The sequence below is a fragment of the Myotis myotis genome, unplaced genomic scaffold, assembly GCF_014108235.1.
Source record: "Myotis myotis isolate mMyoMyo1 unplaced genomic scaffold, mMyoMyo1.p scaffold_m19_p_11, whole genome shotgun sequence".
In the NCBI taxonomy this organism is placed as follows: Eukaryota; Metazoa; Chordata; class Mammalia; order Chiroptera; family Vespertilionidae; genus Myotis; species Myotis myotis.
Genome location: NW_023416315.1, coordinates 22,334,580 through 22,360,740, shown reverse-complemented (window position 1 = coordinate 22,360,740; position 26,161 = coordinate 22,334,580). Strand labels below are relative to the sequence as shown.

At 39.6% G+C, this 26,161-nt stretch overlaps 2 protein-coding genes across 18 annotated transcripts; one reads left to right on the top strand and one right to left on the bottom strand.

Moving 5' to 3' along the window:
* Window positions 1-498: 498 nt before the first annotated feature.
* HNRNPA2B1 (heterogeneous nuclear ribonucleoprotein A2/B1) lies at window positions 499-12,188 on the bottom strand. Of its 12 annotated transcripts, XR_004970847.1 has the most exons (14): window positions 11,356-11,564; window positions 8,559-8,594; window positions 8,351-8,461; window positions 7,866-8,012; window positions 7,380-7,590; window positions 7,123-7,224; window positions 6,964-7,044; window positions 6,007-6,069; window positions 4,720-4,839; window positions 4,359-4,481; window positions 3,360-3,442; window positions 2,281-2,509; window positions 1,855-1,987; window positions 499-1,325 (listed from the first exon to the last, which is right to left on the bottom strand). XR_004970847.1 is itself a non-coding variant. In XM_036327841.1 (13 exons), the coding sequence occupies exons 2-12, from the start codon at window positions 11,359-11,361 to the stop codon at window positions 3,381-3,383; spliced, it is 1,062 nt and encodes a 353-aa protein (XP_036183734.1). In that variant the 5' UTR covers window positions 11,362-11,473; window positions 11,656-11,671; the 3' UTR covers window positions 2,710-3,202; window positions 3,360-3,380. The 12 variants fall into 12 exon arrangements, 9 of the variants coding, with proteins under 9 accessions (XP_036183727.1, XP_036183726.1, XP_036183734.1 ...); XR_004970845.1 differs by lacking the exon at window positions 2,281-2,509; XR_004970846.1 differs by lacking the exon at window positions 2,281-2,509 and having other exon boundaries at window positions 1,915-1,987.
* On the top strand, window positions 11,668-23,315 carry CBX3 (chromobox 3). Of its 6 annotated transcripts, none has more exons than XM_036327843.1 (6): window positions 11,668-11,800; window positions 13,726-13,777; window positions 17,041-17,183; window positions 19,721-19,883; window positions 22,195-22,289; window positions 22,834-23,315. In XM_036327843.1, the coding sequence occupies exons 2-6, from the start codon at window positions 13,754-13,756 to the stop codon at window positions 22,958-22,960; spliced, it is 552 nt and encodes a 183-aa protein (XP_036183736.1). In that variant the 5' UTR covers window positions 11,668-11,800; window positions 13,726-13,753; the 3' UTR covers window positions 22,961-23,315. The 6 variants fall into 6 exon arrangements, with proteins under 6 accessions (XP_036183736.1, XP_036183740.1, XP_036183737.1 ...); XM_036327844.1 differs by lacking the exon at window positions 11,668-11,800 and adding an exon at window positions 12,463-12,648 and having other exon boundaries at window positions 13,732-13,777; XM_036327842.1 differs by lacking the exon at window positions 11,668-11,800 and adding an exon at window positions 12,464-12,648.
* The last annotated feature ends 2,846 nt before the right edge of the window (window positions 23,316-26,161 follow it).

Sequence of the window (26,161 nt, the reverse complement as noted above, 5' to 3'; positions counted from 1 at the left end):
TTAGAGGGGAAATTGTTTCAATAGCCACTTCATTTAGTTTATTAGGTATTAACACTTTAAAATCCTCACCAGAGGGTATTTTTCCCATTGATTTTTAGAATGGGAGGGGAGAGAAAAATGACTCATTGCCTCCTGTAGTTCGGCCCTGGTTGGGGCCGGGATCAAGCCTGCAACCCAGGTACATGCCCTTGACCAGAATTGAACCTGTAACCCTTTAGTCTGTGGTCTGATGCTCTACCCACTGATCCAAAACAGTGCATATCTGTTGGTTAAGGGTTGGGTGTTTTAACGTTTCTGACTTCATTTATACCTCAAAGTCCAACTTAGTTGTCAAGCTAGAGACTTCTGAAACCTTCAAAGTTATTTTCCTAATGTGAAGCTGAGTATTCAACAGTTTACTTGAATAGTTATTTGAAACAAAAACAGCTTTTGTTAGCCATCCTTAGTTTGACTTACCTGATATTTCATATTATCAAAACCAAAGAAAATGAGACAGCCTTGGTATTTCATGTTTTTATGCTTTTTGTTATTTTAGGTAAATATTGAAGTCACTAAATTTTATCCACAATACTTAAATCCTTTAAAGACAGCTACCCAATACTCGCTGTAAAATGCAATACCACTTTAAGAAACTAGAACAACAAATTTTGTATCTTGGTGCTTTGCATAACCACTTAATTTGGACCACTGTTTAAAAGCCTGTAATACATTTTTAAAACGGCACCAGGGACGTTGAACGCACATGGTAAAGCCAGAAAACTATAGCAGCATTCCAACGCTGAATATAGTGTATAAAAGAATGGCATTTTTATTAGGGACAGCCAATAATGTCCACAATGGTTTTCTCATGTCTATTAAATGAAAAAAATGGCAATATGTACAGTTTTGTGAAACTGCTTTAAAAACCTAAAGGATGGCAATTCTTTAGACAACTGAATGTTTATAGAACAAGATTCACACATTTTATGTGTAAACATTACACCAAGTATTTGGATACAAAAGTATTTATTTTATAAAACTTTATATTTAAAATAGAACTTTAATCTGTCTACTCACAAAACCTAATTTAAAACATGATACATTTCTCTCTCTGGCTGATTTGATGTTATTTTTACAAACAATACTCAACTTGTAATTGTTTTATATTAAGAACCTATACTAAATGAAGTTTGTATTTTATCAGAAAACATTTGCCTTTAATCTTAAAGAGTGCTTTTTAAAATGAAGGCACCAACAACTACTTTCAGATGGTACAGAATTTCTTATTTCTCGAAGACTCTGTGGTTGACCACTTCTTCATTAGTTACCTGCAGCAAGACACCTTCCTGCCAAAGGAAAAAAAAAGTATCTGAAGAAGTTTATCATGTTTGTCCAAAGAACCTAAATAACTTCTGTGGTGGTCTTAGGATCAAAGAAGACTCACTGGTGCATACAGCAGAATATGCCCTGATTATCACTTTCCTGAAAAGGCAATAAAGCCAGGCAATCAAACTCTGATGACATTTAAGAAATGAATTTCAGCAGCGAACCTATATTTCGCCTATAAGATAGGGAATTGGGAAAGAATTACCACATTCATACCCCAGTATTTAGTATTAAATGCATACAGGATTCATAATGTAGACAGACACTGTAAATATAAACTATTATCTGATTCAACCATTTAGCCCTACCTATCTCCTTAGCCTAGTCCTGATAAGCATGTAAAACTAGAACCCTATCGAATAAAGCAAAATGTTTTAATAAAAACCCCAGTTCACTCAAAATGCTTGATCCAAGAAATGTGAATACACGTGGATGTTAAGGATGGGAAATTTCATGGTTTATTGAGCTTGCAGCCTAACTTTTACCTACCATTTTACTACCAACACCACTGAAGGAACCAAGAAAAGCTTTATTAATCACTTGGCTTGCCTCAGCTGTTGAAATGAAGCACTTTACAGTCTTTGTGGCAGCAGAATATACTTGTCCATGGTTCATATCAATGCTAAAATTCCAGCAGGGAAAAAAATGATATGTTAAGCACCTGAATCTTCATAGAGGGAGAGGGGGATGGGAAAGAAAGAAAAGGGGAGGGGGGGAGAACACAACCAAAATAATTTAAATGACAGACTGGAAGACAGGGTTTATGAAATTATTCTCTTGAGTTTATAAATTGTTAAACTCAATTTATAGCTATGTTAAACTACTAAGAACCACTATACTGAAAGACCATTGAAGAGTATTAGTTTTATCTTTTGGGGAGGAAAATTAAGAAAGGAAAAGTAAATAAGATCTTACCTAAAGAAGTTTAACTGAAGCTTAGAACTATTTGCTCTACACCCTCAGCTTTCGTTGGCATCCTTATAAACTACTGTAGTTAAAAGCTTTGTAGAAACAGCACAATTTTTTAAGACTGGCTGAACTTAGTAGCCGCCAAGAGTTTTCTTGTACTAGACCTGTATCCCTGAAGAGTACCTCGCTGGGGTTATTTCCTTTCCTTGCATTGAAGAAGCAGCATCTAAAAGATCTAAAAAGGTGTTTCTCCTTGCAGAGATATCCCTTAAGTTATCTAGATAATTTAATCCTGATGAATTGCACTTATAAGACAACACACTTATATCTGACCAGCATTTATCTTACACAAATATAACAACAGCTTTGCAATGGACCTTAGTTATACTACCCACTCCTTAACTTATTTAAAATAAAAAGTCTATAATTACACAATTTCCTTTAGAATTATTTTATTAAATCATAAATGTACAACAGCTTCTTAACTCTACACACGCACTTAAATTTTTTTAAAGGAAAAACGTTATGTCTTATTACACCATGATCCTGGCTAATAGCTTTTCAAAACTTTGAGAAAAATCTTAAAAAAGGTTTCACATGTCACCTGAAACTTACAAATTTAACATTATCAAAGAAGGAATGCTTCTACACTCTTACAAAGACCACTAGAAATAAACAACAATTAAAAAGCTAAGAAACTGTCTCAAAGGCATTTTTTTTACAATCCTTCCTCCACAGTAAGGTAATGTTATTAAATAATCCAATCCATTCACAAAATGGCTCTCTGCATCTGCTCTGGTGTCTTCTGCCATATCACTGCATACTTATGCATGACTGAGATAAGAGTTTCCTTAACATTGTTATTCGATAACCTGAAGCTGTTCTGTTACCTCTGGGCTCTCATCCTCTCCTATTTATACAGTGAAGCCTGTTTCAACAGAAGTAAAGAGTAAAAAAAAAATAGGTTATGAAATTATCCATCTAACCAGGTTTTAAGGAAAGATAACATGATCCTAAAAAGCTTTTACTCCTGACAGCTAGGTCTCCCCAAGACAGTAATAATGTAAAACTCAAAAGCTACTTACCCATGGCAAATAGGAAGAAGCTCAGTATCGGCTTCTCCCTCCATAGCCCCCACTTCCTCCACTTCCTCCAGGACCATAGTTTCCTAGAACAGGACAAAGGAAACTTACTTCATTTCCCATAATCAGCATAATAATTAATCCTACCTTGTATTTATACATGGGCTTTAAAACATGTCAGAACCCATTGTTTCTAATTATCTCCAAAGTAAATTATCCAGGTATGACTGAACCTACTCTTTTAGAGGGTTATCATTTGGAGCCAGTAAGGAAGGTGTATTTAAAAAAATACTGAGAGGCATAAGAAATCTATTTGGCCCTGCTACATAAAAACTTGAATAAAGATTTATGATTAACTTACTAAGTTAACATTTAAGAGACAACTCATACAAATTTAAAACACTTAGCTATGTGCTTGGCAATTTTATTTGGCTCCCATATAATCAGCCAAGGGAAAAAAAACAACCCCCCACACAAAATTTCTAACCTACTTTCCCAACTTGTAAATACAGGGTGGAGTACAAGTAGGGTTACAGTTGTGAAGACATTAAACAGTATTTATTCTTGTATTAATTATTGTATTATTTCCCCTATGAATTGTAAATCTCCTTTTGCCCCACCCTGTATTTTACGCTACTTAAAATCCCACCATCCATCACACCAAATCCAAGCTGAAGTTACAACTGAATTATTTCTGGGAATTTCAGTGGCCTTTTAAACCAGGGGTGGGGAACTTCCAACCCTCAAAATCATTTGATCTGGCCCTGCAAGGCATTAGGGGAGTAAACTGAATGTTTGGCCAAATATAGCAGGCTACTTTTTAAGTTGGTAATTTTGTATTGTCCTCGAATGTTATAAATATCGTAATGGCTCTTGGCAGAAAAAAGTTCCCCATTCCCCGCTATAAGCCATGAGCATGTTATCTTTGCCATTCAAATCATGTCAGACTAATAATCCTTCCCTTTAACCCCACAAAATGACTTAAAGAATGTAATAAATTACCTCCACCATATGGTCCCCCCATGTTCCTGCTACCACCAAAATTTCCACTCTTCATTGGACCATAGTTAGATGGTTGCTGGTTATAATTTCCAAAATCATTGTAATTTCCACTTCCGTAATTTCCTGTAAAAAAAGTTTAAATTCAAGTTGTGCATAATGACCCTCAGAATTAACAAACATTAAACAGTGATACATGCCAAGTATTTACAACAAATCTCCCAAAAAAGCAAATCAGAATAAATGCAAAACACCTATCTATAATTCTACAATTTTAAGGCAACTATTGACAACATTGAAATGAAAGAAAAGTCATTAATTCCACTTCAAATTCCCACATAAAGGTTGCAGGTGAATTTATTACCTCCTCCATAGTTGTCATAACCACCTCCGTAGCCCCCACCCTGGTTGCCATATCCAGGTCCTCCACCACCATATCCTCCTCTTCCTCCTCCATAACCAGGGCTACCTCCAAAATTGCCACCTATTATAAAATAAGCCTTTAAGTAATTACTTAATATTTTCAATGCCATTTGAACTGTCTTATCAAACCCACTTCCAGCTTTCCAAAACATGTTTTTTGTAAGTGATATAATTGTTCTATGAAATCTCTTCTAGAACAGCCTCAAGGGCAGAACAAAGTATCCCTGTTAAACATCTGGGGGTGGGAAGTACACACCCACAACCAACTTGACAAAAGCTTAGAGACAAACACCTATTAGTGTCACTGCTCTTCCCTGAAATTAAAGGTATTAATGGTTCTCTTTAAGATACCTTGTATTTTGTGTTAATGTTTCTAAGGGTAGATGAGGGTGTAAGCTAATAAAACAAGAGCCACCCCCATCACCTTAAGTGGTCCAAAAGATTCAAAGTTCCCAACTCAGATTTGTGTTTCCTAATAATATGCTCACTACACCCTTCACCTGAGTAGAAATGGGGGGTATCAGAAATTAGCAAACTAATGGGCAATTAATTTGGATGTCAAAGCAAAGTTGGAAATATGTAGGTATAATTTAGTTATGTGTAATTTGTGACAAAATCGGTCTTTTGCTAGCTCAATTTGAAATGTCTTTACTAGGAATTTGCCAGCAGGTGTCAACCTTTTCTGTATTCCAACAAAACATCTAATATATCACTTGGTATGTAACAGTGGCTCGTAACCTTAGCTGAAGCCAACAGCACCCTTGTGTATTTTGGAAATGTTCCTTTGGTGACATTTGGGAAGTTATCCTGGGGGACTAATCTTATTAAGAATTAAAGCAACATCATTGCTATTACATATATTCCCCTTACATGTTGATAATGGTCATATCTAATGCCCTATACTTTTTCAGGGAATCAATACATAAAGTATCACATCTATGTCCAATTCTTTTGCTTGAGAAACAGGATGGCATCTTTAAATTCTCATTTAAAATTCACCCAAATGATCCTGCACCCTATACCACTTAGTATACTCTTTCCTTCAGCTATACAAAAGCTAAGGTGTGAATTACAGGAAAAACCAAATGACTAAAACCACCATCACTTAAAGCTTTTCATCAAAGGTAAAATGGAAGACACAAAAAAACCTCATGTATATATTAAACTGGACACACAGCATGATTTAATCTTTTTAAGCCCCAAAAATCAAAATGTTTAAGAAACTGACCTCCAGGCCCTCCTCCATACCCATTATAGCCATCCCCAAATCCACGACCACTTCCATAGCCATCTGTTAGGGGGGGAAAAAATTATGATTAATATACCCTATTCAGTTTATCTTCCTTTCCTCCATATTCTCTATTATTACCTATGGATGATTAGGAACCATCTCCCTTTATGCTGAACATTGGTATCAGTACTTTATTCTTCAAAATAAACACACCGAAGTGTAATTCATTAAACCTCACTGTCAAGGTAACTGCCTGATTTGCAGGCTTGGACTTGGCAAACCTCAATTTAAGAGGTTCCATTTATTTACACAAGAATGACATTTAATGGGGTCCACATTATTCTATTCAGATAATTACTTGAAGTCTAAATAAAAAAACAATTAACAAAGATATAAACGTTTTTAAGCCCACAGGTAAAGTTTCTATGATATTTCCACTCACTATTCAGGGTTATTTGGTAGTTTTTTAAGGTGGTTCTAAAGCCATTTTAAATGTTCTTAAAGACCACAAAAGGGATTTCTGTAATTGTCCTTTCTTAGCTTTAAGATTATGTCTGAACTACTACCGCTTACCTAGCCAAATCAGAATATCCCATCTACTTATAAAAAGTTAAGAATATCATCTTAGCCCTGACCGGTTTGGCTCAGTGGATAGAGCATCGGCCTGCGGACTCAAGGGTCCCAGGTTCGATTCCAGTCAAGGGCATGTACCTTGGTTGCGGGCACATCCCCAGTAGGGGGAGTGTGCAGGAGGCAGCTGACCGATGTTTCTCTCTCATTGATGTGTCGATCTCTCTATCCCTCTCCCTTCCTCTCTGTAAAAAATCAATAAAAAATATATTAAAAAAAAAAAAGAATATCATCTTAAAATTAAGCTGATTTCATTATTCTAATCAAATATGAGTCGCAGTTTTCCAATCAATCATCCTTCAATATTTAGAACTTAAAACTTACCAGATCCTCCTCTAAAGTTACTTCCTGGTCCTGGTCCAAAATTTCCACCACCACCTCGAGAGTCTCCAAAACCAAAGTTGCCTACAATAAGTGCCCTAATTAGTAACAAGCACTTACACAAAGAAATCTTTAAAAGAAAAAAATGTAACTAAAAGGTACCTCCTCTTCCACTTCTAGAACTTTGAACTTCCTGCATTTCTTGTCTAGACAAAGCCTTTCTTACTTCTGCATTATGACCATTGATGGTATGGTATTTCTGCACTGGAAGGGAAAATTCAAACTTAAATCAGCATTCTATAAATTATAACTTACTTTAAAGTTTGCCTTTTAATAAAGACATAGGTATTAACATATCCAAAACTTAATCTATAAAAGGGGCATACATCTAGTGCTTATACACAATCTTATACACTTACACACAATCTTATCCACAGGATCATGGTCATCAAAAGTAACAAATCCAAAACCTCTCTTCTTTCCAGACTGCCTATCAGTAATTATCTCAATGGTATCAATTTTTCCATATTCTTCAAAGTAATCTCTAAGATGATGTTCCTCAGTGTCTTCTTTAATCCCACCAACAAACAGCTTCTTCACAGTTACATGAGCCCCTGGCTTTCCAGATTCCTGTAGTAGAAGGTAGGGGGAGTCAATTCATGACCACAGAAACTAGACATGATTGAAAGCATCTCTGATACTACCATAAATTGTTTCTATCCTATGATAAAATACCAGGTAAAGCAACAGCTTATGAATAAGAAACTCGTCTAGGAAATAAGCTACTCCAGGGAAACCACCGTAGCTTAAATTGAGCTGGATAAAAAGAATTAAGTTCTTACATTTTATCTTCGGTAGGACAAAATTTTCTTCACATTTATTGCACGAAGTTATGCTATGCTCACCTCTCTTGCAACAGCACGTTTTGGCTCAACCACTCTTCCATCAATTGAATGAGGTCTTGCAGCCATGGCGGCATCAACCTCAGCCATGGATGAAAAAGTTACAAAACCAAATCCTCTTGATCTTTTGCTTGCAGGATCTCTCATTACCTTTAAAACCAAAGGGAAACCAGCATTTGATCTAGTTACCTATTCAATTAAGAGCATTTTTAAATTAAGAACCTAGATTTGAGTTATTTTCTCAAGGATTCACTCAGTATTTTAACCCCTAGAGTGTCGGAGAGGGTGATCGCGCTGCTCCTGACTTTCGCCAAAAGTGCCGGGAGCGCTGTCATAATTTTTATCCTAAACTGCTGTAAAATCAGCAAAAATGCCTTGGCAATTTTAGAATAGTTCCTAGGATACTGGTTGGCACTCAAAGGGTTAAACAAATCAGCCCAACAGTTGAAGGACTAGTATGTAAAGGCAATTATATGTATTGAACGTACCACACAGTCTGTAAGTTTCCCCCATTGCTCATAGTAGTTCCTCAAACTTTCTTCTGTGGTTTCAAAGCTCAAGCCACCAATAAAGAGTTTACGGAACTGTTCCTTTTCTCTCTGCAAAGGAAAACACCATTTCAATTTTTATTTACATTTTCTCTTTGTATGCAGGAATTTAAATTCTTAAATATAAGGTGACCTGCTGGCAGAGTACCTTTTTCCTCTCCAAAGGAACAGTTTCTAAAGTTTTCTGGAGGGAAAAAAAAAACTTACATCAAATTTAAACCATATGTTAAACTGTATATTTAGTTGTGTTACACCAAAAAATTTCGTCAGAGGTACTACACGTTTCAAAGTCATATGCTTCATTTAAACTTACTTGACATTAATTCTCATACATTCAGTATCACTTAAAATACTTTCTGAAGAGAAAGGAGCAAATCTATTCCCTGGCCATTCAAGAGTTAAGCAATTCTCATCAGAATTTGCATTTTAACATTAAATACTCAGTTTTTACCATTTAGGATTTAGTTTTAAGTGTTTCTTTTTTTTATTTGCTCCCTCTAGTGGGGATTTAATGTATTGCAATAAGAAAAAATCCTTTCCCCATTTACCAACTACTTTCGATTAGGGTAAAAATTTAAATGTTCAATATATGTAGCAAAATATCCTTAAAATTCACTCTCTGACCCACACGGACTGATTTTCATGACCAACTAAAGATTGTTTATATCTTAAAAAGTAATAACCATGATTTCGTGGGCACTCCAATTTCTGGTATTTAAATTGACAATTCAGAAACAAGCTGAATATAGATAAGGCTAACAACCATTATTAAGTCAGTAAAATACATTCACTGTAGTAACTTCACTTTCCTAAAATTTTAACAAAAATATTTAAATGAGCACTGTGACTACTACCACTGGGGAAAAAACACACAGAAAGCTCAAGCATATTGAACTTATTATTGGACATCTGACAAGCTATATTATACAACATGAGTTTCTATAATTTTACAAGCAAAAAGGATAAAAGCCTGGGATGAAATCTCTTAATCCCCACAAACCAGCAAGCAAATAAACTAGCTGTTTTTATCAGTCCTGAATTTGGAGCTGAAAAGTATGAATTGGAGGTCATTTGGTTTTCAGGTGAATACATTTTTTTAAAAATTAGTTCTGCTGTCCATGACCAACTGCTATGAATGTGCAATATAAACTAAAAGATCAAATTAATGTGACTTTCGATACAACAGGAAATTTTATTCCCAAATAGCATTATAACTCAACCCAGTTACATGCAGACTTCTCCCTGAGCGCGTGACATTATCCCATTAACAAAAAATACACTGATAAGCAAGTCAGACATTTTTTTTTTTTTTACTATTAACTGCTTTCAGGAATCTGAAAAAAAATTTCAAGATTAACCAATTATCAAATTAGCTCCGAATACATTTAAATGTTAATATATTAAAGTGATTACTTTGCATATTGGTATATGAATTCTTAAAGCTGATTTTACTTGCTAAACACAGTATTGTCAGAAAAATAGGTGTTTTAAACCCCAAGTAAATTACTGAGATTAAAAAAGTGCATATACAATTTTTTCAAATCATTAACAAAAGCAAAAGCTTGTTACTTACCTCAGTTTTCTCCAAACTTACCTGATGTCCACTATCGATTACAAATTTATTTTACAAGGGAGCATAGGGTCAAAGAAAATGCCCAGGTAGACCTCCCCCCGCTTCGCTTGAGACCTTATACTTATCAATGTAATGATCAACCATGATCGCAAACATAAATGAAAAAAGCAAGTGACAAAGTTCAAACACATAGCGGCACAGCCAAAAACCTATCTACAGCAATACACGCATTGAAGGACTGAGCCGTGTTTTTAAAGAAGCCTGAAGGATAATCATTTCTATTTCACTTCCGATTACTTACAAGAATGCATGGTCTTAACCAGTAAAGAATAATTTTACAGGCACAAATATTTTTTAGACTACGAAACATACAATTCAAAGGGAGGCCTTCAGAAAAAAAAAGTTTTCAAAAATGAATACGCCCCCAGGTATAACCTTCCCCACAGCTACCCATAACGGGCACTAATCTGATGGGTCCTAATTTTGGTTTCATTTCTAATTGTAAAGTTGGTTGCAAAACTGACTTTTTAGTCACCGCAGACCAGAAAAAAAAAACCGTTACTCAGAGAAATAAGCACTGCAAAACAAAACGTTTCCTTTGTGCTTTGGGTCGCCTCAAAACTGGGATCAACGCTTTACCGCGAGGCTGTCCAGCGGTGCGGCCAGCGCCCCCCCGCCCGCCCGCCCTTCGCTGTGGCTCTGAACGCAATGGCGCCATTTCATCGAGAGGAAGGGAGCGCGCCTCTAACGAGGTGCGCAGCACTTTCACAGAGCCGGGCGCCCAGAACACTCGGCACCCGCCTCAAAACCGCACGAAACCGGCCCGGGGAGGAAGGAAAACAGTGGCCTACTTCTATTCTTTGGTAAGGGAGGCCAGGTAATAGCATCCGGACAGTTAAAAAGAAAAACGCGGCGAGGACGGAGAGGAATGAAAATGGCGGCCGCCAAATCCGGTTCCCGGGGGAGGGGGAGGGGAGGCGCCGCAGCCTCGCTCCGGGGGGCCCCGGACCCGCCCGAGCGCTCGCTCGCGGGGCCCCCACGCCCGCCTGCGGTAACGGGGCCGGAGCACCTCCCGCCTCCACGCCCCACTTTCCCTAAAGCGGGGCTGCGTCCGCCATGTGGGCGATCCCCATCCCCCACCCCCAGCCAAGGGAAATGGCGCCGGGAGGCTGAAGGGTGGGGAACGTGCTGCACACACAGGCCTCGGCCAAGGGCCCCTCTGCGGCCGTGTCCAGGGACCAACCGCTTCTGGAGTGGCCCAGTTCCGCGGCCGCTCTCCCGCGAGACGGGGGGTGGGGGGGCCGGCTTCCACAAAGGCGCCAACGGCCGCGCCATGCCCTCTCCAAGAACTCATTGATTTCAAACCCGTTACCTCCATCGCGGACTCAGTCGCTTCAGCCCGATTTCCCGCAGCCGAGCGAGATGAGAGAGATCTCCGCGGTCGCACGCGAACCGGACTCGTCCTGGCGCTGTAGTGAGAACTGCCGCCGCTGGAGAAACAACAAGGCTAGAGGCACGTCCGCACGCTGAGCCGGCGCCGCTGCTAATGCCGCTCCAGCCGCGGCCGCCGCTTTTCTAGAACCTTCCCTCCCACCGACGCGTCCCTACGTCAGGGCGCTGCGTGAACGCCCTAACTGCCGCCAATGGCGGGAACCCTCCACGCCCTCCTTACGCTGGAGGTGTACTCCGCCCTCCTCCCCGCCCCGGGGAGCGCGGGGCGTCACTGGCGTAAGCCGGCTCCGTGAATTGCCGGAGGCTCGCGGCGGCGCAGTTCCCCCGCTGGAACCGGGTTCAGCCCCCGCCTGAGCGCAGGGCAGGTGAGAAACGGTCGCGCCCTTGGAGACTAAAGCTGTCGGGTGGAGCTGGATCCGCAGCCCCGAGGCCCCCTCCCTCAGCACAGCCTCGGACAGGGCTCCCTCCTGGCCTGCTGCCCCGGGGAAATCTGCGTCGCCTCCCGCAGCTCTTCCCCTTCCCCCTCCCTTCCCCCGGCGCCGAGGGCTGACTCGGCCCCTTCCGGGTGCACCCGAAGCCGCTTCTAGCCAACACGTTACACTGCGCGCTCCGCCAACCTGACCCTGGCCAGGAGGATCTGCGGGGTCCAGTCTCGGGGGCCGAAGGGCACCCTTCGTCGTTCCCGATCCCGCCTCCCCTTCACCACCCACCTCCCGGCACCGGGAGATACCCACCCCCAGAGCGAGGAAGTGGGCGGAGTCCGGTTTTGGCGCCAGCGCCGCCGCAGCGCAGCCGAAACGTCCCCGCCCTGAAGACCTTGGTCCTCGCCCTCGCCCCTCCTTCCCTCTCCCGCCCCTCCCAGGACCCCCTGGCACCGCCCCGCGAACCGTGAGCGCCGCTGCGGCCAGCACCCTCCCCCTGGGCCTGGGCCTGGGCTGCGACTCCCGTCGGGCACCGCGCGGCCCGCGGCCCCGCCCCCTCCCCGGCGCGCGCCCGCCAGCCCCGCCCCTCGCGGTCGCCTAGCGTTGGGCGGCGCCAATCCCTCTCGCGGCGCAGCCCCGCGCGCGTTTCCCCGGCCCCCTCCCCCTCGTTAGTGGCTGGAGCCGAAGGCGCGCAGGGCCGGAGACGTCGGAGGAGCCGGAGCCTCGGGACGCGGAGCTGCTCGGAGGCGGTGAAGTCGGTGTCTGTCTCTCTCTCCAGCGATCGCACGGAGGTGGTGCTTAAGATGCGTCTTGGGGACCCCCCTCAGCCGGTCCCCAGCTCCCAGCCAGTCCCCTCCCGACCCCGAGGCGGGTGTGGGGGTGAGGAGCGCAGAGGCGAGGGGAGACCCCGCCGCGGGCCTGGCGCGGGGCCGGCGTCGGTCGTGGGGATGAGATTCCTTGAGAGGGCAGAGGACCGGCGACAGCCGCCTAATTTTGAGACAAAGCGCATTTATCTCTCCCCTCCCCCATCGCCGATCCAAACGGGAGGCCCCCTCCCCCTCCCCGGCGTGGTCGCGACGGGGGCCTCTTATGGGGAGGGCGGCGCGTTCTCCGGCTGCGGCCGGCGCTCCGTTACGTGGCCGCCGCGGGCGGGCGGGGGGAGGCGCGGGCCCCGTGGCGCAGTGCCCTTGAGCCCCCGCGCCGTGGCCTTTGTTTCTCCCCGCGGATGCGCTGACCACGAGGCCCGAGCTCCCGAGTGGGGGCGGGGGCGGGGCCGGGAGCCTGGCTTCCTGCGGCGGGCGAGGACCCGGGGCTCGAGGGGCGGACGGAGGTGCCTCGGAGCGGGTTTGTTTTCAAGCGGCACCAAACGGTACTGAAGCATCGTGGTGTGTTTTCCATTTAGTTTTTTTAACGAGTGACTGGAAAGAGGGAAGGTTTCCAAGAAGAAACCAAGTTAGGGTTACCTAGGCGACCCTTAGAACTGTTAGGAAGGAGGCCTCGAGGGAAAATTCACGGCACTTTATCATTTTGATTGGGTAATTGGGTCTGATGTTGAACCAGAATATTTGGCCATCCTTAAATACTGAGTGTGGTGTAAATGAGATTTGTGTTGGGGCGCGGGGGGGGGGAGGATGTCTGCAGTTTTTTGCCCTGTAAAGCTGTCTTAGTACCGGTGTCCCCATGAGGTTTCTAGACCACTCGGTTGGAATACTGATACACTCCCAGGAATACGTTACTAATAACTTACGCAGCAGTTCACATTGCTGCTCAGTGGGTTTGTATACATGGGGGGGATCCAAACGACACTTGTGTTTAGCTACCTTTTTGTGTCATGCAAACTTCCTTTTAACTATCATGCATTTTTCTAGTAATAGCTCTTGGAGTCTGCAATAAAAAATGGCCTCCAATAAAACTACATTGGTAAGTTAATAAAAACCTAAAATACGTAAGGATCTAACTCAAATTTTCCCCCTGAAAATTATAACTTTGCATTTCAGTGATTGAGAAATTTACATCCATATTTATATTCCCCAGTGCCCTCTCCCCCCAGTGTTATGGGAAGAATTAGCTGCAAAAACGAACTCATTACATGGAGATGATTATTGATTTGGCCTAATATTTTGATTAAGTTAAGGGAGCCTAAACTTGAGTATAGCCCAGTATGAATGTTAATGACTAGATTTTTATCTTGAAATAAAAGTGCACACATGTATGTAACATGGAAGACTACAAGTATGGACAAAGCAGGAAAGCCTTTGTTGATTGTCATATTACCTAACTCACTGTGTACTGAATTCTAGAGAAATCAAGTATTTGCAGTATTGCCCAGATTAAAGAACAGATACCCAGTTAGACTGGGTCAAGACTCATTGATTCTTTCAAATACTTTGGGCACTTTGTCTTATCTCAGACTTACTCTAAAATACACAAGGGCCTTAAATTTGAATCACTGCCCATTCTTTTTAATATACAAAACGACCCAAACTGCACATCTATCCTGTAAGGAGAGAAGAATGGAGCATGTGAGCAGATAACGTTTTTCTCTCCCGTTTCTTAAAGCCAAAGTTTTATTCTTAGGCTTCATTTAAAGTTCTACAAATGTGTAAAGACATTGTACATTCGGTCAAGTTATAAGTTTAAAAAACTGGGCTATTCACATGAGAATCGTGAAATTCAAAGTTATGATTTCCACAGTATTTAATTCTGACACACTGCATTAATAATAATCTTAAGTATATAAAGGTATTGACATCTAAATAAAGCAAAACATTTGGTTTTGGTTTGTACATTTTCTTCTTGAATTATACACTAAAGGGCAAGTTGGTGATTTATAATTTGTGTCATCATTAGAGTGCACATGTAAATGAACTATCCTGGGAAATATGAAATATAAAACGTGTCTGGTGAGCCGATAGTGCAAATGATTCTCATCAAAGCCATCAGTGGAAAAAGCACAAAGCATCTTCTGTGCCCCTTCAGAATTGAACTTTCAAATTCCATAATCAGTAAGCCAAAGTGTATGTGATTGAATTGGCTTTATGGTCACCTATGTCCAAATATTGGATGGGAAAGGAGCTAACTATGCTTGGTACTTTGAGGATGAATATAAATACAGAAAGCAAGTAGATGCTTATATTAAAACTAGAGGCCCTGTGCACAAAATTCTTGCACTGGGGGCCAGCTTGGGGGTGGGGGAGGGAGATTGTGGCAGTCCCTCAGCCCAGCTTGTACCCTCTGGAAGTCTGGGAGTCCTCAAGGGATGTCCAACTGATAACTTAGACCCCCGCCCTGCTAAGCTGGCAGTCAGACATCCTTAGCACTGCTGCAGAGGCGGGAGAGGCTCCTGCCACTGCCACTGTGTGAGCCAGGCTTCTGGCTGCGCGTTGCTCCCCCTGTAGGAGCGCACTGACCACCAGGGGTCAGCTCCTGTGTTTAGCATCTGCCCCTGGTGGTCAGTGCGCGTCATAGCGACCGGTCCTTCCACCATTCGGTCGATTTGCATATTAGCTTCTTATTATATAGGATTAAATTGATTTTGTACACAACTTTTTTTATCTTTATTAAATAATTTTATCTAGCCTGAGGGTTTATCCTTTTCATTTTCAGTGTTTATTTTTTGTCATCTTTATTCTGTACATCTCTTATCCTCATGGACCTATTTTGTTTGTCATTTATGATTAGTGTCTAATATGCTTTTGTTCACACCCAATTTTTCTTCATTCGTCCCACTACCATGCTTACCTTCCTTGTACTGCACAGAAGCAGAAAATTATCTGATTGGGTGCAGCGCCCAAGTAATATGTGTGTGTACCTCTAAATAACTACATAGTTTAAATGTTCTTTTGCAATCTTCTGGTATTCTGTTGTCTTTTTCTGCTTTTATATTTTTTAAAATATATTTTTATTGATTTCAGAGAGGAAGAAAGTGGGGGAGAGGGAGAGAAACATCAATGATGAGAGAGAATCATTGATTGGCTGCCTCCTGCACACCCTGCACTGGGGAATCAAGCCCGTAACCTGGGCATGTGCCCTGACCGGGAATGGAACTGTGACCTCCTAGTTCATAGGTCCACATTCAACCACGGAGCCACCGGCCGGACTAGTTATGTGGAGTTTTAAAAGTTTACTCATTTTCAGTCCTCTTATAACAAATCTGTTTAAATTATTAGAAAACAGTGATTTGGGCTTGGTTTCCTGCTTCTCTATTAAGTGTTATACTTTGAAAAAAGAAAACTAAGCTAAAAGTGAATTTTGTTGGCTACCAATTTAGACTTTTTTTTAAAATCCTCACCCGCAGGGATATGTTTTTATTGATTTTAGAGAGAGAGAAACATTGATTGGTTGCCTCCTATACTTGCCCCGACCACGCATTGAACCTGAAACCTTTTGGTGTATGGTGCAACACACCAACCAACTGGGCCACCTAGCCATGGCCCAATTTAAACTTTTGAGTAACCAAGAAGGATTCTTTTTTTTCCCCCCACAATTAAACTGATCCAGCATGTTGACATCTTGAAATGACAGCATTTAAAGCTTTGTTCCAGTTGTTCAATAATATATATTATCAATAGAGATTATGGAAAAATAATCTTGTCCTTTTTAATCTAGTCATGGTCTCCTTAATTCACCCTGTGACTGATACTAAGATTCTGAACCATGTTTTCATTGCAGTTAACCTTTTTTCTATATTGCTGAGGCTTTTAACATTGGTATTTGAATTGGCAAAGGGTGTCTGAGAGTGTGGGGGATATGATTTCACTGGTTCACTTACTAAGGTCTGTCACTACTACTTATCTCTTCTCTGTCTAATCTCCTAATACCATCTAGTGGCTGTGTGGTTAAACTGAGTGAAAACTAGTAAACACAATCTTGTAGATGACGTAGAAATAGACCAGGAAAAGATAACAGTATTTTCCACACAGTGTTTTTTATTGTATTATTTAATTGAAAGGTGGTAATAGGTTTAAGCGAAATCAGCTTAATTACATACTTCTTTTTGTATTAGTATCTGTTGGTTTTTTGAGTTTTTTTCCCCCAGGAAGTGTCTACCCTGGGATATAGAAGTAAAAATTTAGGTGTCAAATTCAACAATAATATAAGCAATTAATTTAGCCTTTAAAATGTACCCCAAAAGCAAGATATTTTTTAATTCTTTTTTTCTTTGTTTATTTGTTTTGTTTTAGCAAAAAATGGGAAAGAAACAGAATGGAAAGAGTAAAAAAGTTGAAGAGGCAGAGCCTGAAGAATTTGTAGTGGAAAAAGTATTGGACCGACGTGTAGTGAATGGGAAGGTGGAGTATTTCCTGAAGTGGAAAGGATTCACAGAGTGAGTGAATCCCTTTTATGTTTAAGTGCACTTAAGCGGCTTTTAAAACTTGTTTTCAACCTGAGATCTTTTATCAGTTTTCCCATAGGTTTCTTTAAATTTTTAGAATTCCTTTAATTCGGGGTAAATTGATTTTTTAGAGAGGAAAGGAGAGGAAGTGAGAAACAGTGCTATGAGAGCAAGCCCTTGATCAGCTGCCTCCTGCAAGCCCCCTACTCCATTCCAGCAACCTTTCAGTGCACAGAATGATGCCCAACCATTGGGCCACATGGGCCAAGGCTGTGTAATGCATTTCAATGTCGCTATTGTACTAATTAATTAGCATACCCAATCTACATCACTTCCTTGCATGAGGAGGGCACTAACAAACGTGGAAGGTCTATAGCAGGGGTGGGCAAACTTTTTGACTCGAGGGCCACAATGGGTTCTTAAACTGGACCGGAGGGCCGGAACAAAAGCATGGATGGAGTGTTTGTGTGAACTAATATAAAATCAAAGTAAACATCATTACAAAAAAGGGTACGGTCTTTTTTTTATTATTATTATTTTTTTTTTTTTTTTTTTTTAGTTTTATTCATTTCAAACGGGCCGGATCTGGCCCGCGGGCCATAGTTTGCCCACGGCTGGTCTATAGTGTAGACCAGTGGGTATTAAACAGAAGTGCTGGTTATGATCCAGTTCTTACTGTATCCTAAATCTCTATAAGAAGTAGAGTCTGGCCCTAGCCGGTTTGGCTCAGTGGATAGAGCGTTGGCCTGCGGACTGAAGGGTCCCAGGTCCGATTCTGGCCAAGGGCACATGCCTAAGTTGCAGGCTTGATCCCCAGTAGGCAGCGTGCAGGAGGCAGCCAATCAATGATTCTTATCATTGATGTTTCTATCTCTCCCTCTTCCTTCCTCTCTGAAATCAATAAAGAAATATATTTAAAAAAAAGAAAAGAAAAAACATCATTCACTTAATTAAAAAAAAAAAAAAAAAAAAAAAGAAGTAGAGCCTGGACATTTTTTTAAACTCCCTGGTTCCTCATGATCCTTGTTACTAGTTGTTCTCATAACTGCTTATAGTAGTTGTCTTGTGAATAGCTTGCATGCAGAAATTTCATTCTTAATGTTTATCGTGTGCTAATGTGCTTGAATTCTCTTCTGTCTTACACCACAAAAACAGTGAGGCTCCATGGGCAACAACTATTAATAATGGATAGGTAGAAATCTACAAAAATTTTTCTGAGCATGATGGAGATGAGTATGATAGTCAGATTGTTAGGCTTCAACTATCTGTAATCTATCTCCACCATTCACATTTTAAAGCAACCTCCTAGCAGTTTGGGAAGTATGAAATGAATGGAAGGTTTAGGTTTTCCTATTTTATCTTCTCAGTACCCTTAGTTGAATTCAAGTTTTTATCATAAGTTCATAATGTACCCCTAGAAAATTTTCCTATAAATAACTGAACCAAGCAAATAAGCCTGAACTATTTTTGAATTAGATTTAACCACTTTGATTTAACCCAAATTGATAACCTTCATATGGTAGAGAGTTGGTTTTTATTATTTGTTTTTTAACCTCCTGGCATATTAAAAACTCTGTGCCCCACCCATTAAATGCTAGGAAGCTAACTCTTCCCTTTCTCCCCAAACTGAAGGTTACTAAGTATGATTGAGAACCTGTGTGTGGTATTATGTGTCAGGTAATACAGAAGGCTGTAATGAAAAGAACACTACAGAATGGAGGCTCCACTTCAGCTCTTTTGTCCTCCTTCACCCTCTAATTTAGGTTTGCCAATTTTGAAGTCTGAATCAGCAAATCAAGTTGAAACCAGAGGTTAATAGCACCTTTCCCAGCATCTCTAAAATGATTAGTTTCATTCTATCTGTGTAAAGGCTTTTTTGGATCAGAGCACACAAAGTTTGCAAGCCTATCACTGTTGAAGGATGATCATACTTTCACATTTGGTAATTGATACTTGTTTTCTTTCCAGCCCTTGTTTATGGGCCCTGAAATTCGAATTTTGTAATTTTCATTTTGAAATATTTTTCCAACCAATTAAAAATGTCAAAGTCAGAAGGCTGGGTTAACTTTGTTTCTGTTGCCAATCCCTCTATATCATTTCCCAATTTGAGCACTCGGCAGAAATTGGAGGTACTATCTCATGTTTGAGAATGCCTCAGAATTACTTTAAATCACAATATTGGAGACCCTATCTCTACGTATCTTCTGATTAATCTAGTAAAGTTATTTACAGTGGGAATTAGGAATTCACATTTCTAAGTGGGTTTTCATAATTTGGAAAAATATTAGCTCCAGTTATCCTGCTAGAATCAGGTTTTGTTAACCTGGGGTAATATAGCAGATTGCCCCCTTGGATAGGAACTGTGAAAGAAGACATAAGGGAAGTATGATCACATTGTGTTAAAAGAATGTTGAGGGATAGGGAACAAGTGGTTAGCACAGAGGACTTTTCAGATATATATTAAGTGAACCTGGATGACGGTGATAAACCATGTTTAATCGAATGAACTTTTTTTTAACTGAATGCAGTGCTGACAATACTTGGGAACCTGAAGAAAATTTAGATTGTCCAGAGTTAATTGAAGCGTTTCTTAATTCTCAAAAAGCTGGTAAAGAAAAAGATGGTACAAAAAGAAAGTCTTTATCTGACAGTGAATCTGATGATAGCAAATCAAAGAAGAAAAGAGATGCTGTAAGTATAAAATATTGCCCACCAAACTGGCTTTTTGTAAAAGGTTGATGGCTTGATGTTTAGGATACTTTTAAAGACTTTAATGCTTTTAAAATATGATTGAAACGCCTTTTTTAAAGGCTTAATTTAAATTGTGCTAGTGTAATTTTGGGTAGATTCGTGGATCTGGTTCCTATGATCCAAGACTAGCAGTCCTTGAAAACTATCCACATAGCTCATCCTGATTGTTGACCATCACAGCTTTGACCACAAGAAAGTACTTTGGTATGTGATGTTTCCATTATCAAAGTAATGCCAAATGATACTTTGATTTTAACATAATCTTTGATAATAACTTTTTTTTTTATTGACATGAATTGAAGCAGTTGGTTTAGTATTCACTACATGCTCTAATCTTTGTTAACTGGTGTCTGTGGCTTTAGGCAAATCACAACTCTGCTTACTTTCAACTTCAAAACAAATTATATTTGCCCTTTGTACTGGGCATGGTAATTTGGGAAAGGGCCTTTGTTCTTAATTAGTATTTAGGCTTGGGGATTAAATGTACAATACAGACTTCTTGATAAGATCTTTATATTTTAAATTTGATCATTTGAACTAGATGCCATATACTTTACAGATAATCCATTAAATGCTCATGACATCTCTATTAAGATTATAGGTATTGTCCCCATTTTACAGAGGAGAAACAGATTGGCTATAGATTTGGTTCTGGATACTTTAGCAGTCAAAACAAAAAAGTGACAATGTGAAGAATCAGTATATATTAGTCCCCTTATATCCGAGGTTTCAGTTACCTGTGGTCAACTGAGTTCCAAAAATACTAAATTTCTCCAACCAACATTTTCTGCTCCTGACATCCAACCATCAACATTGTCATGGCTCAATGATCCAGGATCACCTGGAGCCAGATGATCCTCCTTCTGACATATCATCAGAAGGTCATTCATTAGTAGCTTAATGCTACATCATAATGCCTACATCATTCATCTCGTCATGTAGGCATTTTACCATCTCACATCATCACTAGAAGGGTGAGTACAGTACAATAAGATATTTTGAGAGACTACATTTATATAACTTCTACAATGTTATGATTTTTTTATTACTAGTTAATCTCTTACTGTGCCTAATTTATAAATTAAAGTTTACTGTAGGTAAGTATGTGTAGGAGAAAACGTGTGTAGGGTTTAGTACTATCCACTGGGTCTTGAACATATTTTCGTGAGTGAATAAATGGGGACTACTGTATGTAATTTAAAAGTCAACCACGTGCTCTGCAGAAGCACTGTTTAATTACAGTAGTGAATTTCCATGCATTTAGCCCTTACATTGTGCCAAGCAGTCTTCTAGATAAAAGTAACCTAGGCATCTGACTTCAGAGTCTGGGATATTGATGTAAAAGTCTGGATGGAGTGAAAGGATTTATTGATCTAAGCAGCTCTTAAACTTTGGTCTCCAGAAAATTATTAAGGATCCCAAAGAACTTTTGTTTATATGGGTTATACCTATAAATAACTATAGTAGGGATTAAAATAGAAACTTCTGAAGTATTTATATATTCATTTAAGAATGACAAAATCTATTGTATGTTCGTAACTATTCATGAAAAAATAACTTTAAATGTGAAGCATATTTTACATTTTTGCAAATACTTTTAATGTGTGGCTTAATAGTAAACAGTTCTATATTTGGTTTGCTGTGTTATGATTGGTGGAGGCATGCGAAGGCAATCTGAAGTTACAAGTACATGAAAAGAGGGGACCTTATGGATAAATGGACACCCTAAAGGTCTCAGGGATTCCCAAGAACCCTCAGACAACACTTTGAGAATCACTAGTTTATAGGAAGTATTTTATTTTATAAGAGTTCTTACTATTCAGATTGATTACAATACTGATTAATCTTGAGTTTTATGGATTTTACTATTTTGATGTTTCTATTTTTGTATGTGCTTCATGAATATAGGTAATTTAGGCTAATTCCTGGAAGTGATTTGAAATGTTAACTTTAAGGATTTGTAATTATTAAATGATTAAAGTTATCAGAAATAAAGGTATTGGTTTGTCTGTTTTCTTAATTTCTGGTTCAGAATACTTTTAGACATCCAGATTTTTTTTTTCTGCATGTAAGGTTAGGTTACTAGAAATTATGATGTGTTTTGAATTAAATGTGGAGTGTGTTCTAATCATTTCTGTTTCACTATTGAAAGGTTTTTATTTAAAAGTTATGTCACAAAAACAAATTGGAAGTTAATATTAATTTGCTGGGTGGAAACATAAATGCAAATAATCATTTAACTTCTAAACAGGCTGATAAACCAAGAGGCTTTGCCAGAGGTCTTGATCCTGAACGAATAATTGGTGCCACAGACAGCAGTGGAGAGTTAATGTTTCTTATGAAATGGTAAGTGTGTGGGTGATTACTGTTATATATAAAGTACAAATAGATGGGCTTTTTTTTTTTTTTTTTTTTTTTTTGACAGATAATGAGGGGCCGGGGGCGGGGGGATGACATTGATTTGTTGTTCCACTTATTTATGCATTCATTGGTTGGTTCTTAATAGGTGCCCTGCCTGGGGATCAAACCTGCAACCTTAACATATTGGAACAATGCTCTGACCAACTGAGCTACCCAGTCTGGGCAATGGGCCTTTTTTTTTCCTGTGAGGCTTTATGTAGAAAGGGTTTTATAGTTTTTATCATTATATAGAGAATAATTATCTGCTGAAGGAATGATTCTACTTACTTTTGCTAATGATATTTCAAAGCAAAGATTAGCAAACTGATCTGTTTTATAAAATGAAATTTTATTGGAACCCTGGCACAAGTACCTCATAATCCTCCTGAATTGTTAAATAATCTAATTAAATTACGATATATTGAGCAATTCTCATTTGACAGAAAGGGTTTAGACATTTAACTAAATTTTTTTTTTTTCCTCACAACAGGAAAGATTCGGATGAGGCTGATTTGGTGCTGGCAAAAGAGGCAAATATGAAGTGTCCTCAAATTGTAATTGCTTTCTATGAAGAAAGACTAACTTGGCATTCTTGTCCAGAAGACGAAGCCCAATAATTGTTTGCATTGCTTTTTATATATATTTATACATATATATAAAATCTGGGTCTTGGTTTTTTTTTTTTGATTTATTAGTGTGAAGAAAGAACTACATTATAATGAAAATCAAGTTTGATATGTTTGTTTTAAAGTAGTGCTGGGGAGTTGTTGGGGGGGTTGCATCTATAGCACTGGTTACTTTGAACAAAAGCTTTCTGTAGTTGCTTCCTTTATCAGAAAAGAACATTTGATACCATGTTGTATTTTTTCCTCTGCATTAGAGAAGCTTTTCTAAATGTTGAGGGAAATCTCCATAGTCATTACTCAGTCAGAATTTGTATGTGCCTAAGGATCATTGTGGGTTTTTTGTTTATTGGGGGGGGGGGGGGGGGGGGAGCGGTAGGTGTGTATACATATGTAAATGGTTTTCCCTTTTTTTTTTTTTTTTTTTTTTTTTTACCAAAACAAAACCATTTCACAACCATAGATAAGCTCATGTTTCTGAACTGCCATCATTTTCAGCAACCTAAGAAAAAAAATCATTTGAAGTTAAATTGAAATTTTTCCTGAAGCTTTTAACCTTTGAAATTAGATAATTTATAATTAATTGGACAGTTTAAATATAATGTAAGCAGTGTAAATTGGACAATTTAAAGTAGACATATCAGAATCCATATCTACAATCATAAATGCAAGTTTATTAGCAAAACCCCTGAAAGGAAAATTTTATCACTGCCAATAACCTCCTCACCCAAATGAGAAAAGTAGGCAAACCCTGATGTGTTTTAATTAGGTAAGCAACACTTATTTAAAGGTTTCACCTCATAAAATGTTCCTTTATAAGAAGTTTAAATCCCTATGCTATATATATATATATTTTTTTTTTTCCCTATGCTATATTGACTAAAAAAATAGGGTCATGGAATGTGTAAGACTTTATTCATGGATACCTGATCAGATTGTTAGAGACCTTGGCAATTTGGGACCTGCTAGAATAAATGGGCGAACAGACTTTTTGTAATCTAAACTCTTGGTCTGCATGTTTTCTCTTTACTCCAACTCAGTCTTTACATGTAGGCTCAGTCTCAGTATTTGGGGTACTGGTTCAACAAAAGCCAGGAAAAACAATAGCTTTGTAGTAAACAGAATGTTACCCAATTGTATATTGTTTACTTTATTGTAAATACTGGTAAACAGTGGTTAATAAATAGTTTTATATTCCTTTGTGATTAGACTTTTTCTTAATCTGATTGCCTTTATCATGAATGTAGAAACACCCACAGACGTGTGGCTCCACAAAAATGTGAGGGTTTTTTTCGTGTGTGGGAAGATGAAAATTAGTTTCATGTGAAATTTTAATACTTAGAATATAGTTTGTTAAAATTCCATCTGAAAAACGAGTCTTTTGATAGGATTGATCTGGTTGTGTTAGATCTATCTATGTTTACTCATGTCCAAAATCCACATAGAGAATGAAGTCATTTTGTAACATGCAAACATTGGACTATGTTGTATAGCTGAAACTAACAATGTCAATTACACCTCAATTTTTTATAAGAACATTTTATAAAATCACAGGTAGAAGAATCAATTTGTTAAAGAAATGGGCTTAGGAACAAGTTATAGAGGCAAAGGAAGGGCCCTTAGAGTTTGGAAGAGAGGAAGGTAATGGTTACTCACCTGAGGGAGGGAGGAAAGAAAGGGAAGGGTGTGCTCTGGGGAGGGAGAGCACCTATACAGGCAGTCCTTGGGTTACCTCGGACTTGATGTATGTTGTTTCGTGGTTATGTTGCCATCTCCCATTATAAAAAAAAAGTTCCGTCATTTCGACGTATGTACATATGTGCTTTATTTACCACAATAAAGGTCAGGAATTATCTTTTAAATTTTTTTTACTGTTTCACTTCATTACTGCTGTGTATGTGCTCCATGTGAGTGACATAGGTGCTTATGTAGGTGGGTTCCAACTTACAGCGAAAATCGAGTTACATGGCGCCGTAGGAACAGATCTCCGATGTAACCCGAGGACCTACTGTACCTCAATTTTAAAAAGAAAAAAATACCCTTCTTTATGCTGTATTAGTTTCTTATTGGTGCTGTGAAAAAATTGCCACAAACTTAACTTGCTTAAAACAACATAAACTTATGAGCTTCACAGTCTAGAAGTCAGAAGTCCAAAATCTATCTCACTGGACTAAAGTCAAGGTAACAGGGCTGGTTCCTTCCAAGGAGACTAATGGCAAAGTCTATTTCCTTGTTTTTGTTTCTTGAGGCCGTCTGCTTTCCTTGGTTCCTGGCCCTTTCCATCTTCAAAACCAGCAGTGTAGCATAGTCTCTTCACCTCTCTATGCCTCAGTTCTTCATCTATAAAATAGATAGGTTGTGGGTTTTTATAAAAATGAAATGTGGCCGAAACCGGTTTGGCTCTGGATAGAGCATAGGCCTGCGGACTGAAAGGTCCCAGGTTCGATTCCGGTCAAGGGCATGTACTTGGGTTGCGGGCACATCCCCAGAAGGAGATGTGCAGGAGGCAGCTCATCGATGTTTCTCTTTCATCGATGTTTCTAACTATCTCTCCCTTCCTCTCTGTAAAAAAATCAATAAAATATAAAAAAAAATGAAATGTGTACATGTGAGGCACTCAGAACAGTGTCTTATATTTAGCAATCAAAATGTCCTCATTTTTACAAGCAAATGTTTATTTAGAAAGTCACAAAGGTAAAAGTGAGCCAACTGGGCTGCCTGGGCTCAGGGAACAAGTTACAAAAGCCAAAAGAAGAGCTGTTGGAACTTAGGAAAGGGGGGCGGGGGGGGTGCTCTGCTTCAGAAAGAAAGTTGCCCAAAATTGTGGGTTCGAAAGAAGTAACCCAGAAAACCATGAGAGAGACGGTTTTATTAGGACAGGTGTGTATGGGGCAGCTGGGTGCTATTTAACACAAGGCCTAATGCACAAAATTCATGCAAGAGGCTCGAATTGAAATCACAATACAAGCTGTTTCTCTGCGGTTGTTTATGATTTGGGCTCACATTCAGAAGCAGATTCTCCCTGACCAAGAAACTGGCCAGGCTCCCAAGGTCTGTCTGCCTACAGGTGGCCTTCACTCTATTCCCACAGGGTGGGAGGGGGACTTGGAGCTTAGGAAGGGGCCCCAGTTGGGCACATATGGAGTCAACCCATCGATGTTTCTCACGTCATTGTTTCTCTAAAAATCAAAGATA